Source organism: Pseudorca crassidens, chromosome 8, assembly GCF_039906515.1.
Source record: "Pseudorca crassidens isolate mPseCra1 chromosome 8, mPseCra1.hap1, whole genome shotgun sequence".
In the NCBI taxonomy this organism is placed as follows: Eukaryota; Metazoa; Chordata; class Mammalia; order Artiodactyla; family Delphinidae; genus Pseudorca; species Pseudorca crassidens.
Window position 1 is genome coordinate 100,582,659 of NC_090303.1, and position 16,633 is coordinate 100,599,291.

At 53.4% G+C, this 16,633-nt stretch overlaps 1 protein-coding gene across 7 annotated transcripts; it reads left to right on the forward strand.

Annotated features, from left to right (window-relative positions):
• The first annotated feature begins 7,212 nt into the window (after nt 1–7,212).
• REPIN1 (replication initiator 1) lies at nt 7,213–13,053 on the forward strand. 7 transcript variants are annotated; one of them, XM_067747358.1, is made up of 3 exons: nt 7,213–7,335; nt 8,541–8,726; nt 10,275–13,053. In XM_067747358.1, exons 2-3 carry the CDS (start codon nt 8,582–8,584, stop codon nt 11,987–11,989), a joined length of 1,860 nt encoding a protein of 619 aa, XP_067603459.1. In that variant the 5' UTR covers nt 7,213–7,335; nt 8,541–8,581; the 3' UTR covers nt 11,990–13,053. The 7 variants fall into 7 exon arrangements, with proteins under 7 accessions (XP_067603459.1, XP_067603456.1, XP_067603453.1 ...); XM_067747355.1 differs by lacking the exon at nt 7,213–7,335 and adding an exon at nt 7,547–7,564; XM_067747352.1 differs by lacking the exon at nt 7,213–7,335 and adding an exon at nt 7,675–7,868 and having other exon boundaries at nt 10,278–13,053.
• The last annotated feature ends 3,580 nt before the right edge of the window (nt 13,054–16,633 follow it).

Here is a 16,633-nt window from a genome sequence, read left to right on the forward strand (position 1 = left end):
CGTATTTCCTCTTCCATTTGGTCCACAAACACTCATGGAGCTCCTGCCAGGGGCTGGCACATTTCTAGGGGCTGTGGCTACGCGGTGGTTAAAAAAGACAGCTCAGTCCCTGCCTTCACGTGGCTTACATTGTGCTGGGTAACTAGACAAAAACTATCTAACTGAATACACATCCAAATAATTTCAGGTAGGTGATAAGACTTACGAAGAGCAATAAAGTTGAGTAGGGGGACTAGAAGGTGATGGGGTAGGAGTGGATGGTGGGCTGAATAATGGCTCTAATCCCTGTCCAGGCTTCAGTCCCTGCTCAGGCCCTAATCCCTAGAACCCGTGAATGTTCCTTTATATGGCAAAAAGGACTGCAGACGTGATTAACCTAAGAATTTTGAGATGGGGAGATTATGTCAGGGAAATAAAATTGAAAAGAAAATCTCCTGCCTACCCAGAAAAGCCCTGCACAAAGGTAGGAGAGAAAGAAAACAGCTGTATTATTGGATAAGCACGTCACAGGCAATGCACTAAGAGATGGCAAAGACAGAAAGAAATTTCACCCTAATTCTTTTTTTTGGCTGTGTTGGGTCTTTGTTGTTGCGCGTGGGCTTTCTCTAGTTGCAGCGAGCAGAGGCTACTCTTTGTTGCGGTGCACGGGCTTCTCATTGTGGTGGCTTCTCTTGTTGCGGGGCGCGGGCTCGAGGCGCACGGGCTTCAGTAGTTGTGGCTCCTGGGCCCTAGAGTGTAGGCTCAGTAGTTGTGGTGCACGGGCTTAGTTGCTCCGTGGCATGTGGGATCTTCCCGGACCAGGGATCGAACCCGTGTCCCCTGCATTGGCAGGTGGATTCTTAACCACTTCACCACCAGGGAAGTCCTCACCCTATTTTATAGCCCAGCAGATGCGACCCCACTGCACATGTGTTCTTCAGGGAAAGCATCGCCAGTCCTCGGGTAAGAGGACTTGACCGTTTGTCACACACAGTTCACCCTAAATTCGCCTGGAATTGGGAGGCCACCCGTGATAGCTAATTGCCTTTATGCAAAGGATACATCCACTTCTTGTATCCTGGTGACGGGAGGAGGTTTGCAGCCCCGAGCCCGGCGCTGCTGGAGAGTTAGGCTCCCACCTCCTACGGGCAGGGGACACTGGCCGCTGTTCCCTTGATGTTTGCATTTCGGAGAGATGGCTCCCAGGTCCTCGAGAAAGGCAGTCCTGGGTTGTAAAGCCGGCAAGAGGCTTAGTGAGCTTTAAAAAGATTTACATGCACCTCAAAGGGGCAGAGAAAGAACTTCCAATTAGAAGTTTTCTAAAGAAAATGCTCTTAGGGAAGGGCGGGGAGAGTTTTTCCCTTTTTGTACCAGGGAGAATTAAAACTTACTTTTCTTAGTTTTAACTTGCGTCTTCCCTTACAATTATCCTGGATTATCTGGGTGGCCCCTAAGTGTAATCAGAGGTGTCCTCGTAAGAGGAAGGCAGAGGGAGATCTGACTACAGCAGAGACAGATGTGATAACTGAAGCAAGATGCTACCCTCCTGGCTTTGAGGACGGAGGAGGGAGCCCTGAGACACAGAATACACACAGTCAGCTCTAGAAGCTGGAAAAGACAGGCCAACAGTTTCTCCTTTAGAGCCTCTGCAGGGAACGTGGCCTTGCTGACACTTTGACGTCCACCCAGTGAAACTGATCTGGGGCTTCTGACATCCGGAACCGTAAGAGAATAAATGTGCGTTGTCTTAAGCCACTGAGTTTGGGGCAATTTGTCCCAGTGGCATCAGGGACCTCCTCATCCGGGTGGGAGTACGGAGGAGAGAGAAGGTCATCGGGGCGCATGTTTTGAGGAGAGGATACTTGAGTCCAAATCTGAACAAAGTGAAGGAGTGCCGCCTATAAAGAGCAGGAGGGAGGGCGTCCCAGGCGGATGAAACAGCAACTCCAAAGGCCCTACGGTGGGATGCAGCTTCTGTGGCTGCGCGGAGGGGCTGGCAGGCGGTCAGACCAGGCGGAACCTTAGAGGCCGCGGCAGCCCTTTGCTATGTCGTCAAAATGTGGAGTGAGCAACCTGATCTCTGTTTAAAAGGATCAAATGGTCCGGGAGGTCAGGCTCCGGGCGGCCAGAAGGCGCCAGGAGCAGCAGGTGGCAGGAGAGGCTCTCGCTGCGGGCAACCTGGTTTCCTTTTGACCCACTATGTTCTTTTCCTTTCCAAAAAAACGGACTCCTGGGGGCTTCCCTGGTGGCGCAGTGGTTAAGAATCCATCTGCCTGCCAATGCAGGGGACACGGTTCGTGCCCTGGTCCAGGAAGATCCCACATGCTGCGGAGCAACTAAGCCCGCAAGCCACAACTACTGAGCCCGTGAGACACAACTACTGAAGCCCGCTCACCTAGAGTCCGTGCTCCGCAACAAGAGAAGCCACCACAATGAGAAGCCCGCGCACCTCAACGGAGACCCAATGCAGCCAGAAATGAATAAAAATAAAATAAATAAATTTATAAAAAAGCAAAACAAAACGAAAAAAAGGACTCCTGGACTCCCCTGGTGGCGCAGTGGTTGGGAGTCCGCCTGCCGATGCAGGGGACACGGGTTCGTGCCCCGGTTCAGGAAGATCCCACGTGCCGCGGAGCAGCTGGGCCCGTGAGCCATGGCCGCTGAGCCTGCGCGTCCGGAGCCTGTGCTCTGCAACGGGAGAGGCCACAACAGTGAGAGGCCCACGTACCGCAAAAAAACCACAGAAAGAACAAAAAAACCCCGGACTCCTGGAACTAGATATGCAACAGAAGTGTCTTGTGCAGCAGAGTTGGGGGGATGACATTTGATCTCCATCTAGGGCTTCTTTACAGTGCCTGTTCTTGCCTGGGTCCTGCAGGCCACGTTCCTGCATTTAAGGACATTTTGGGGACTGCAGAAGGAGGAGCACTTTGATCTCTTCCTGAAGAGGCTCCTTTCACCCATGGTGCCGGCCTTGGACAGTCGGGCTTTCTCTCCAGGTGGGCAGCTGAGAGGGCTCCCGGGGTCGAGGCTGCGTGAGCACCTACGGGTGACAGCACCCGCGCGAGGCTCTCCCTGCAGACGTGGCCCCGCCGAGGTCAGCGTGCGTGTGATTCCTGCCCCCTCCCCACACGGTCCGCCACCGCTGGGAATGACTCTGTGCGATGTTCCAAACCCGCCTTGGGGAGGCCGTCTGAAGCCGGAGTGAGTAATACGGCGGTTCCCACTGGAGGGAAGATTTCCTCTCTTCTCTCTCACTCCCCTGGTCATCCATTCAGAAATTAGCAACAAGCATTTGGTTTTGTTTCATACGAAGTACTAACCCAAGAGATACCTCCATCGCTAAACCAGCTCCTCTCAATACCCTCCCACACTGTGGAGAGCCAGCAGCACCATTTCTGTCGGGCTCGCGGTAGGCCCAGCAGCTGGCACAGCAGATGGTGGGCACTGATTAAATATTTGCTGGTGTTATGAGTGAGTCCTGTGGGGAGGACAGGCACAGGCTATCTGTGACATAGATGCAGTTCTCCCTCTTGTAGATACAGGACTGCTGCTAACCAATACCTGGGTGTTTCGGAACCGAGCAGGACCGTATGGGGCCTTCCCGGGACAGACCCCTCCCCCATATCCTCTGCTTTAGCTCCTCCCCGAAGTACCTAGATTACAGTATCTGACGCACATTTCCTGAGTTGCTTTACAGATGCTAAAATCCCCCCAATGCAAGCATTTAACTTGATGACCGTGAGCACGTAGCTCCCAGACCTCCTGGAGCCTAAGGATTGATCGTGTTAACCCCTGTGACACCGTCCTGTTAACCGCCGTCAACCAGAGACCTGTCCACAGCTGATCACACACGCTGCGAGTCCCCTCCCTCACCTGGCCTCTAAAAATGCTTCGCTGGCAGTCGGGTGGTTAAGAATCTGGGCTTCCACTGCAGGGGGCGTGGGTTTGATCCCCGGCCAGGAAAGTTTCACATGCCCCCGAGGTGCGGGGAGTTTGGGTTTTTTGAGCAGGCGAGTGGACCCAAGTTTTGTTCAGTAATATCTTCACAGAGGATTTCTGGAAACATCGTTCCCCTCATCCCCTGGCAAACCCACCTACTTTGCCATCTAATCCGGTAGTGGGCGGGGGGGGGGTGTCAGGTACTGCTGGAGGGGAAGAGGGACCCTCCCAGGGCCCCTCTCAAGTTTCTCTGTCCAGTGGGCCCCTGACCCTGTACAGCCCTATCTTTTTCTTGCAGGCGCGTCAAAGCTGAGGCAATCTGCATGGGGCTCGGCCATTTGACCGTATGGCCGGTCACAGCGCCATCCCTCGCCACATCCCTCTCTAAGGCATACTGAGGGGTGAAGTCCTGAATACCAAGGCCTAGAATCTCTGACTGGCATAAAGGCTCAGGAATCCCTCACCACTCCTTTGCATTTTCTCTCTGCAGAGTGAAGGCCCCGTCGTTCTATACTTAGTGTCCTTTGTCTTTGCCAAAAGAGCAAAGTACAGCAGGTGGATAATTCCTAACGGGGCATGAGGACACTTCTAGTGGGGGCTGGGGACTGGGGAGTAGTTAAGGCGTTGTTTAAGGGAAGAGCCTTTCTGCTCAGAGAGACCGATGACAGACAGATGAAGGCACTTTGTGTGTCTGTGAAGGAATTCCCCTGGAGGGTTCTTGCCGGAGTGTATTATATCCAGGAGCACTGACGTGCCACATCTACCCATGAACTAAGAGGTATTTCACAATTACTCTGTGCTGGGCTCAGCACTTGGTGCTTTTCCCAGACACACAACTTTAGTGGTGAAAAGTGAGGCCAGGTTCCTATCAGCCATGATCCAGCTGTGTGGCGTTGGGCAAATTTCTCAACATCTCTGAGTCTCAGTTGTTTGATTTGTAAAATGAGCACTAGAAGAGTATGTTTCCTAGGGTTAAGTGGATTAAATGAGATACATATGTGAAAAGTTTATCACCATGTCTGACAGAAAATAAGGACTCCCTAAATATTAACTATTATTACTAAGTATTTAGGTAAAAACTCGAATATCTTCTGATTGCACTCATAGAAAAATCCATTCTTCTGTAACCACCAAACTTGACCTACATGCTACAATATACAGTCTACCATATTTTCTGAACCTTAAAACTCTGACAACGTATCTGACAAAGTTTTTTTCATATTTGTAAATTTTATTATAGGAAAAGTACAAAAGTTATACTATTTAATCTACAAATAAGAAAACTTGACTGTGAGAGGTAAAATAAGACCCGAACCAACGGAGGGACGTGAATCTTAAATCTCTTCAAGTGGATTTTTAAAATAATGTCAAGAAACATTTTAAAATATTGACAAGAAATTCTAAAGTTCATTTGGAAGGTTAATGAGTGATTTAATTTTTTAGGTGAGAAGTGGATTTATTTAGAGAGAAACATACTCCACAGAGTGTGGGCCATCTCAGAAGGCGAGAGGCAATAAGAGAGTGATTTTAGCCAAGAAAGTTGTGGGGAAAAAAAGGAACCTGTGTCATAGGGGGAGTACTTACACTACTAGATATTAAAACTTACTTTCTGTGACAAAAATACAAGCATAAAATTTCATTTGGGGAGGGATGGTGTGGGTGCTCTAAACATAACACCGAAGGCAGAAACCATGAAAGGCTTTTTACTGTATAAGGAGTGTCCCCCAAACAATGTGAAATATTGTAAAACCAATTTCCCAACTTTTTTTGAGGTGTTGTTGATTTACAATATCATATTAGTTTCAAGTGTACAACACAGTGATTCAAAATTTTTATAGATTATACTCCATTTATAGTTATTGTAAAATATTGGCTACATTCTCTGTGCTGTACAAGGTATCCTTGTAGCTTATTTATTTTATACCTCTTATAGTTTATACCTCTTAACCCCCTACTCCTATCTTGCCCTCCCTCCTTCCCTCTCCCTGCTGGTAACCACTAGTTTGTTCTCTATATCTGTGAGTCTGCTTCTTTTTTGTTATATTCACTAGTTTGTGTTTTTTTTTAGATTTGACATATAAGTGATAACATACAGCATTTGTCTTTCTCTGTTTATTTCACTAAGCATAATATCCTCCATGTTGCAAATGGCAACATTTCATTCTTTTATGGCTGAGTAGTATTCCACTGTATATGTACACCACAACTTCTTTATCCATTTGTCTGCTGATGGACACTTAGGATGCTTCTGTATCTTGGCTATTGTAAATAATGCTGTTATGAACATTGGGGTGCATGTATCTTTTTGAATTAATGTTTTCGTTTTCTTCAGATATATACGCAGGAGTCAATTTCCCAACTTTTTAAAATGGACAAATAGAAAAGTGGGCAAAGGGACAAAAGCAAATTCACACAAGAGAAAATACAAACAGTTAATAAATAAATACGTGAAAAAACAAGCCAGTTAACTAGTAATTAAAGAAACAACATTCAAAACAATGAGAAATAACAACTTTAAATTAAATTTGAAAAAATAGCCTGTGTTTTCAAGGATATGGAAAAAGGGGCATTTCTCAAAAGAAAACCAATACATTTTCCTCGAAGATAGTTTAGAAAACATTTGAAAAATATACTTTGCCTTTGACCTATCAGTTCCCCACTTCCAGAATTTTTAAATCAAGTATGTGCAATAAAAGCATATGCTGACTGACCCTCGGCAGCTCCTGTATCATGAATCCACAATGATACAGAAAAGCAGAAAATTTGTGTGCATTTATGCTGCGATTAAGAATCATGTTATAAAAGAATATCAAAAAAAGAATATCTAATAAAATGTCAGAAAATTCACAGTATTGTTCAGTGAAAAAGGCAGAATACATCTTTGTAAGGCATTATCCCAATAACGTCAAACAAGCATAGATAAGCATTAAAAAAAAATGCCCGATAATACATACTAAGATATTAAGTGTAATTGACTCTAGGAGGTAAAGTATGAGAGATTTTTGTATTTCATTTCCTATTAATGCACCAGATTTTGTGCTTTAAAAATAATTGTATAATTAGAAAGTTGCCTGTGTTGCAAAACATAAAAGTACGTGAAAGTGTACAAGCCTGGAAAATCAAGGAAGTGTTTCGTGCAGAAAGCCAAGGCCACCTGCTAGCCGATGAGTCACGAACGCAAGACTCGCACCTGACTCCACACTCGCCAACTGGCTGCGGTGCGTTTCCAAGCGAAACGCCCCGGGGACGAGGACCGCCCTGCGCCCCGGACCCGGACCCGCGCCCCGCGGCCGCGGAAGCCGGGACGCCTGCGCTCCGCTAATTTCTGGAAGCGAGGGCATTCCCGTTTCAAAGTTCACCCGATCGGGCCTTTCCTTCCTCCAGCTCTGAACAACCCACAAGGCAGACTTTCGGGTCAGCCGCGCCCCCCGCCAGGCTCAGCCCCTGCGGTATCAGGTTCCGCGGCGCGGCCAAAGGTCGAGGTGGCAGGAGAAGAGGAGGAGGCGGCCCGGGGGTGGGAGGCGCCCTCTCGAAGGCTCGGGCCAGCTAGGAGCGCTTAGGCCAGCGAAGCCGGATCTAGCCAAGTGACCGCAGGCTGACCACGCGGTCGCCCAGGGACGTGCGTCCTCCGTTGGGACAAAGGGTCGGGAAACTGGAGCCGGGCTCATCCCGGAAAATCCGGGCTGTGGTCGCCATGGCAACGGAGTCGGGCCCGCGGCGGCCGCCCCGCCCTCCGGCCGCGACCGCCGGCCCGAGCCCGCGACTGACCCTCGGCAGCTCCTGTAGTCACGTGGCGCTGGGAACCGGCGGGGGGGCTGGGCACGGGCCTGGCAGTGGTGAACTCGAACCTGCTGCTGTCGCCGCGGCGGGGTGGGGAGCGCGGCCGCCGGCGCCGGCTTTCCGGCCTCATGGACGCGCGACGCGCCTCCGCGCTCCCCGCCAGAGAGGTTCGACCCGGGCAGGTCGCGGGGTTCCACGCAGGCCCGTGGTGGGGCGGCCCTACCTGCCGGGCGCGTGACCGAGTGCGCGCTGTTTGGGGGGGGCACACTGCTGGACCGAATGGGGGGGCGAGTCCGCGCACCTGCGCACAGGCTCCGCGAGCTGCGCTCTGCGTGGGGACCGGAAAGGGCCCCCTCGGGGAGCGCGGATCAGTGTGTCCACGAACGTGGACGGGGGGAACACGCGCGAATACAGAAGGCGGGTGTGGGGTCTCCACGGCCCTTTGCCACCCAGCACGCGCCAGCGGATTCTGACCGAGTCCTTGTCACCAGAGCTCGCCTGCGCAGCCCCCTGGGAAACAGATCTGGAATTCCTGCTGGGAGGAGGGTGGGGGGAGGGGAGCCAGCAGGGATTCCAGAGTTCCTGCCATAGGCTGGCCTTTTCGCCATCGGCCTGGATAATTCATGCTGTGACCTTAGCAGTGGAGGAAATGACCCTCAAACGCGGCCCTGTGCTTCCTTGGTGAAGGGGGACGTTCATTTATTAATCCAGTATCCATTAAGGTCACTGCCAGGCGGGGTGTGGGGCAGGGTGGGGGAGGGGAGGCTGGCGAGGACACAAAGATGACTGCCCTAGGGGAGCTCACAGCCTCACGCACGTTTTTTCTCCCCTCCCCACAGGTAAGGCTGGCCTCTCTGCCCTCAGAGGTCTGAGCTCTACCATGGGGGTAGGGGTGTCTTTACTGCTGCAGTTTTCTCTGACGTCTGGGGACTACCAGAGTGTGGGCGGAAGCAGGCGCTCCAGCCGCAGGAACATCCCCGGGAGGAGCTGGAAAAAGCCTCATCTCCAGCTCCACAGCCTGCAGGGTAGAGTGTGGCCTTCTTTGTTGGGTTCTCGAACCATTCCATGGCCCCTGTGCTCAGGCCTCCCCATCCTGGTGGAAGGAGGGTGCCTGTGGGGAAGGGGTCACGTTCTCACATCCTGGGAGTCTTCCCTGTGCTCATTCTGACCGCTGGGAATGAGTCATGTCTGTGCTTCTGGAGAGGAGTACAGGCTCTGCGGAAATGAGGAGGATGTGTCTGGAACTTGTGAGCAGGCAGTGAAGGTCCCGAGGAGTCTATCCGTCATTCCACCCTGCAGGAATCTGCGCTCCCAGACTCTGGAAGAGCCGAATGTGGGGCAGCCCCTGGCGGGGTTGGGGCAGGACCGGTAGGGGCCAGAGATTACAGTCTCTTCCTTTCTCCCCTTTTCTTGCCCCAATAATGCCTATCACCCGAGGGAGGCAGAGACAGGAGCGCCCCCGAGGGCAGCAGGCTGCGGGCGTTCCTGGGATTCAAGAGCGCTCTCCTTCCTTAAACGGCCTAATTGTGTGTGGGGGTGGAGGAGGGCAGGCGGGGAGAATGTGGGCACAGTCTGGGCAAGCAGTGGCCTGGCATCATGCTGGGCCGGCGGTAGCATCCGGTGTTCCCCTCCTGGTCCTGAGAAGAGCCGCTTTCACTGGCGCTCCAGGCTGCTCCCGTGAGAGACCGAGGTTAGGGAGGCCAAAGTGCCTTCCCCAAGATTGGCTTAGATTAGAGCCCAGGAGAGGATCATAGGAATGAGAGGCCACTGGAATTTCTTTCTGTGAGATCTTTACAAACTCAGGTATTTTAGAGGAAAGAACACTGGCCTGGGAGTTTAGAAGACTTGTCCCCTAGTCTTGCTTCTGCTGTTGGTTTACTCTGTGCCCTCGGGCAAGTCCCATCACCCTGTTATGCCTCACCGTTGCTCCATCTATGAAACAGGGAACTTAATACCTCTGGTCCAGCCTCACTGAGTTGCTGTGAAGCTCCGATACGGCAACAGGAAATAGAAATAAGGAGAGGGCAGAAGGGAAAAACTTGGAAAAGCGTAAAGCGCTGTAGGGAGAGGTGACTGCGTTTTCTGCTCTGTCCTAAGGCAGGAATGTTCATACAGCCAGCACCGGAGTGTCTACTCCATGCCAGACACGGGCTGAGGGGGATTCCAAGGAGTGTCAGGGTTCTTCCTTCTGGTAGTTTCCAGGGTCAGTAAAGACTTAATTAACCCAAAGACTGAGTTCTTCACTGGATATAATAGTAACTTGATAGTGCTATGTTTTCCGGATGGAGATACAAGCCACTCATACCCATGATTAGTGATGTGGGAAAGTAAAAATAAATTTAAATATCTTCCAACTTAAAAAAAAAAAAGAAAGACATATATTTGAAATGGTATCTGGAAGCCCAAGATTTAAATCATATAATACAAGGAAATAGAAGAGTAGTCTAGTAGTCTAGGTTCCAGGGCTCTGGGAGTGGAGAGGGGCGAGCTCCTCTTGGGCCTGGGGTCTGCAGGGGAGGAGCTGGGGGCAGGCTGTGTGGTTCTGTAGAGTGACTGTGCCTTTCCACCCCCAGCAGAGGAAGAACCGATGCTGGAACGTCGCTGCAGGGGCCCCGTGGCCATGGGCCCCGCCCAGCCGCGACTCCTTTCTGGGCCCTCCCAGGAGTCGCCCCAGACCCTGGAGAAGGAGCCCCAAGGGCTGAGGTCACAAGGCACTGCCGTGGCCCAGCCGGGCAGCCAGGCCCTGGGTCGGGCCCATCGTTGTGCCCACTGTCGAAGGCACTTCCCGGGCTGGGTGGCCCTCTGGCTTCATGCCCGGCGCTGCCAGGCCCGGCTGCCCCTGCCCTGTCCCGAGTGTGGCCGTCGCTTCCGCCACGCCCCTTTCTTGGCACTGCACTGCCAGGTCCATGCCGCCGCCACCCCAGACCTGGGCTTTGCCTGCCACCTCTGCGGGCAGAGCTTCCGAGGATGGGTGGCCCTGGTTCTGCACCTGCTGGCCCACTCGGCGGCAAAGCGGCCCATCGCCTGTCCCGACTGCGAGAGACGCTTCTGGCGGAGAAAGCAGCTTAGGGCCCATTTGCGGCGCTGCCACCCCCCGGCGCCCGAGGCCCGGCCCTTCATATGCGGCAATTGCGGCCGCAGCTTCGCCCAGTGGGACCAGCTGGTTGCTCACAAGCGGGTTCACGTGGCCGAAGCCCTGGAGGAAGCGGCGGCCAAGGCCCTCGGGCCTCGGCCTCGGGGCCGTCCTGCGGTGACCGCGCCCCGGCCCGGTGGAGACGCCGTCGACCGCCCCTTCCAGTGTACCTGCTGCGGGAAGCGCTTCCGTCACAAGCCCAACCTGATCGCCCACCGCCGCGTGCACACAGGCGAGAGGCCCCACCAGTGCCCTGAGTGCGGGAAGCGCTTCACCAATAAGCCCTACCTGACCTCGCACCGGCGCATCCACACGGGCGAGAAGCCCTACCCGTGCACCGAGTGCGGCCGCCGCTTCCGCCACAAACCCAACCTGCTGTCGCACAGCAAGATCCACAAGCGCTCCGAAGGGTCTGCCCAGGGTGCCCCCCGCTCGGGGAGCCCCCAGCTTCCCGCCGGGCCCCCGGAGCCCTCGTCAGAGCCCGCCCCGGAGCCCCCGCTGAAGCCGGCCCCGGAGCCTTTGGAGGTCCCAGGGGAGCCCCCCGGCCACCAGGCGGAGGCCCCGCCCTCTCTATACAGCTGCGAGGACTGTGGGCGGAGCTTCCGGCTGGAGCGCTTCCTGCGGGCCCACCAGCGGCAGCACACGGGCGAGCGGCCCTTCACCTGCGCCGAGTGCGGGAAGAACTTCGGCAAGAAGACCCACCTGGTGGCCCACTCCCGGGTCCACTCAGGCGAGCGGCCCTTTGCCTGTGAGGAGTGCGGGCGCCGCTTCTCCCAGGGGAGCCACCTGGCCGCCCACCGGCGCGACCACGCGCCGGAGCGGCCCTTCGTCTGCCCGGACTGCGGGAAAGCTTTCCGCCACAAGCCCTACCTGGCCGCACACCGGCGCATCCACACCGGCGAGAAGCCCTACGTCTGCCCCGACTGCGGCAAAGCCTTCAGCCAGAAGTCCAACCTGGTGTCGCATCGGCGCATCCACACGGGCGAGCGCCCCTACGCCTGCCCCGACTGCGATCGCAGCTTCAGTCAGAAGTCCAACCTCATCACCCACCGCAAGAGCCACATCCGGGACGGCGCCTTCTGCTGCGCCATCTGTGGCCAGACCTTTGACGACGAGGAGAAGCTCCTGGCCCATCAGAAGAAGCATGATGTCTGAAGGGGCAGGGGCGGCGGGGGCCGAGGGAGGTCGGGCCTGGGCATCATTCATACTGTGCCCTGTGCCACTGCTTGTAGGCAGGGAGGGGAGAGGAGGAGTGAGCCTGCCCCGTTAGAGAGGGGGGTCCTCTACCCCTGCAGTCAGGGAGTCCACTTGCAGAGCAGGGGCCCCGGCCTCCAGCTGGTGTTTGCTAAGGTTCAGTCCTGACTGCCCTGCGTCCTGGAAAAGTAGCAATAGCAGCTCCACCCACCCCTTAGAGCCCTCCGGCCGGAGGGGCCACCAGTGGACAGGAAGACCCCTCTCCTCTGGTGTTAACGCCTTAATGTCTCTGTCTGTTATGAGTTCCTTCAGCTCGTTTTTTGGAAGTAGGTGTGGTTCAGTCCTTAGTGAATGAGCGCCCAGGAGGAAAAGTGGACCAGATGGATATACCTGGGAGAACCTGCCGGCCTCGGGCGGCACCTGGGCCTTTTCCAGTACTGGGAGGCGAAGCCGAGCTGCTCCAGCCTGCCTCACCACATCCCCTCCGTCCTCCCCCTGCACAGGCACCCAGGTTTGGAGAGACCCATCTACTGTTAGTGCTTGGCTCGCCTTCCTCCCAGAGGATCCAGTCCCCTGCCCTGGGCATCTCCCCACCTGTCTGACTTGCTTTACCCACCAGCCTCCCAGTGCTTAGGGCATCCCCTGGCTGTCAGCCACCCTGCGTCAGGGCTTTTGTCTGAACACCGCAGCCTGCCTTCACTCCCTTCAGAACTCGGCATGTAGGTGGGGAGGACTGCCCCGTTGATAACGGAGTTATGGGAAATGGGGGTGAGTTTCCCCTTCAGCACTTCTAGCGTCTGGATGCCCAGCTTCTGCTTGAATACTTAGGTGACAGGGAGTCTCCCCCCCCCCACCGCCCCAGGCCCTGGTTCTATTGTAGGATAATTCTGATTGTTAGAAATTCTTCCTTATAATGAATGAAGTCTGCTTCCCTGTAATTTCTACTGTTGGGCCTTGTTCTCTGGAACTAAACACAACCACTTATCCTCCTTTTCAAACTAGAGAATAAAGATCTGGTTTTAGAACCGGTGGCTGAGAAGTGTTCCTTTGTCCTGGGGAGCTGTGGAGTTGGAGGGAGGGGCAGCAGCTCTCCTCCGCCGGGGTTGGGTGTTGGGGTGGGTGACAGGCCAAGTGGCGTGCTTGTCAAGCTTCTCTGCACACCCGCCCGTACTTCCCCGAGGTGGGGTCAGGCACACCCAGCAAGTGGGGTTTCCTCTCTAGGGGTCAAGTCAGCCTTGCTGGGTGTCAGTTGTCAGGGAGAAAACGTCTGACTTGATTCTGTCCTGCCATGCCTCCCTGGCTGGCCTGCTACGGTTCCCATATCTGTAGCAGACGTGTACGCTTCCCTGCACTGGTTGCTTCATGTGCATTTGAGTGCCTGTTTTCGGCAGGTATCAATAGGCCCTTTTCCTGTCTGTCTTAGTAGTTTCTGCATAGATTTCCAGCACCGAGCCTGGTGCAACCACAGTTTGTTAATATCATGGCACCTTGCAAAGAAGTTTACTTCAATTATCTAACAATTTAGAGTTCGGCAGGTACTCTTTTTTTACAGATGAAAACATTTGCTCAAGGTCATATAACTGGTAATCACCAGAGGCAATACAAACCCGGGTGTGTTCAACCCAAAACCCAGGCTCTTGACCACCGCTGCATGTTTATTGAGCAACTGCAGTGCTGCTGCTTTTGGTGAAGACAAGTATTAAATGTCTACTGTGTGCTTGATGTGATGGAAACTGGGGGTTTACAAAAATAAGAGTCTTACCCCAAAGAGGCCTAAGTCTGGGGGGACTTATACCTGTACACAGATCGTGAGTGGAGAGAGATGGATGAGGGTTTGGTGGGGTTCCAGGTGTGTAGGATGGAAGCAGACAGAGCCTTATGTTGCTTTATGGGGTTAGGAGCCACTTCAAAACCTGTGTAGTTAAAAAAAACAACAAAAAAACCCACAAATCTGTGTAATTGATGGCAAATTCTCTCTCAGGGCCTGGGAGCATTGTCTCCAATATGTCTCTCTAAGGAAGCTCAGGGCTTCAAGTGACGGGAGCAGTGCTTTTTGCGGGGTGACAGGAAAGTAGCTAGATGTCTGGGGATTATGGGCAGGGAACAGGGCACAGGTCCTCAGGGATCCAGGGTTAGGATGGGGGAGGGGAAGGGTGAAGTAGAGGGAATCTCATCAGGGTTCCTGACTTTTCGCAAAATCATTACTTGTAAAGGAAATCCCCGGCATTGTGTCCTCTAATGCTATGCTGCCCGCTGCTTTTGGGCAGAGATGGTGAGGAGAGGACCAAAGTTCAGGGAAAGCCATGGAAGGGGCCTTGAAGGGGCTGGTAAAGTAAGAACAGAGTGAACTTGCCCATGGTTCCTCCCCAAGTCTCTTAGGGGGCCAAGTGGGTCCCAAGTCCTTGCTCAGCAGAGCACATGCTGACAGCAGTCTTGAAGGAGGGACTGCCCCGTTGGAGGGGTCAGCCCTTTGCTGACGGGAGCTGCCCTCTTCTAGAGTTCAGGTTTGGTTTTTGTTTCTCCTTCTTTTATAATCACAAAAGTATTAAATTATCTTGTCAAAATTAAACAATGCGGACAAAATGTAGATTTATTTTTTAATGTAAAAGTTCTTTATTTCCCCCACTCCCCCGACCCCATGGCTTTTCTCTTTGAATCCCACAAAGAGTTTGAGGGTGGCCTTCCAGACATTTTTCCTGTGCATCTGCAAACTCACAGGTGCAGCCTCCCCTTTTTTTGCTTAATGGAAATAGGATCCCAGGTGTGCTTCATTTTTTCCATCCTTGAAGTACCCTTGGTCATGAAATGTCAATCTGGAGGAAGTCTTTCACTCTGTGGAAGGAAGAAACAGGCCCAGAGAGTGGAAATGACTTTCCCACTCATAGCCAGGGGCAGATGTGGAGCTACAATGCTGGAATTCCACAAGTCTTGGTTGAACTCTCACTAGGTACTCAGAAAATAAGATGAATGAGACTCTATTTGAAGAGTTGATGGCCTAGTGATTTCTGGCCTCTGGGCAGGGTTTTATACTTTACAAATGCTTCTGTAGAGGATAGAACCAATTAGGGTCCTGAAAAACCCAGTTGTCCCTCAGTATCCTCTGGGGATTGTTTCCAGGAACCCCCCCCCCACACTCCCCCCCCCCCGCCCCCCCGTGGATAACAAAATCTTTGGATTCTGGAGTCCCTTATATATAAAATGGCATTGTATTTGCATATAACCTACACACTCATGTCCTCTTGTATACTTTAAATCACCTCTAGATTACTTACAATACTTAATACAGTGTCAATGCTATATACATAGTTCCCTGTGCCTGGGAAAATTCAAATTTTGCTTTTTTGGAACTTTCTGGAGTTCCCCCCCCCCCCGAATATTTTCAGTCTGCTGTTGATTGAAATCACAGACATGGAACCTGTGGATACGGAAGGCCGACTGTAACTAGAAAATTATTAACTCTTACAGAGGAATAAGTCAAAGTCCAGGGACAGAAAGTATCTTTCGTAAAAACTGCACAAGAAGATTGTGGCAAAACTGATAGAATTGGGTCCCCCGTTTCTGTTGTGTTATGAGGCTTAACGGCAGCTGGGCCCATGGCAAACGCCTAGTAGGCAGCTGCTGACCCATTAGAATAAGGTCCATAGGCTTAACAGTAAGGTTTGTAGCAACTCTCAGAGTGAGGCCAGCTTCTCTTGATATCAACCTCCCGTCCCAAAGGCGGTTTCTGGGCAGCTCCGGAGAGAATCTGCCAGTGGGAGTTGCCCTGGCTGGCCGGCCCCCTTTGAGGTAGCAGTGCGAGGAATTTTATTGACATAAAGGAGCATTTCCTTCCGATCTGGGTGAGTAGATGTGAAAATTCTCTTTCCTGACGGTCTCTGGGAACAGAAAACTCTCCTTGGCCATCTGGACCCCGCCTCTAAATCAGCAGTAACACTCGACCTAGGAACGTTGGTCGCTCTTTCCTCAACAAAAAGGGAGGGGTTGGATTTAATGATGTCTAAGTCTCTCCTGGAGACCCCAGGTTCATTTATCACGCGGCTACGACGTGCCTAGGGCCGCGTGAGTGCGGAGGGCGATTTCTCTCCCGTCGCACGAGACTCGCACATCTCACTCTAACACCTGGTGTGCCGTAGTGCCAAGTGCCACAACCATGTCACATGCACACTCGACTGTGACCGTCGGATCGGGGTTCGTGCGTCTTGTTCCCCCGGATCCCGGCACCAAGGGCGGTGCGGGCGCGTCGCAGGCGTCGGACCGAGAGTTGCCGAGCGACTGGATCGGTTTCAGAGCGCGCGTCTGCGCGGTCTGGATGGGGAGGGAGAGCTCCACGGAGAGAAGGAGAGGGTGCTGCCGCGCCGTCGGGTCACCAGCTCTCCGGACTTGCCCCCGCCCCTCCTCCCCTGGGAGACCGGGCCCAGCGCCCCACGGCCGACGCTTTAATGCCTGGTGGGGCCGCGACTGGCCCCTCGGGAGGCGAGGTCAGCCCGCCCACGCAGGCCATTGGCTCCGGAGAACAAAGGAGCCGCCCCGCAGACTTCTCCGATAGGGCTGAGCTGGTCATCTGATAGGTGCAGCCAATTAGGTGGCGGGGCGGCCCCGGGGACG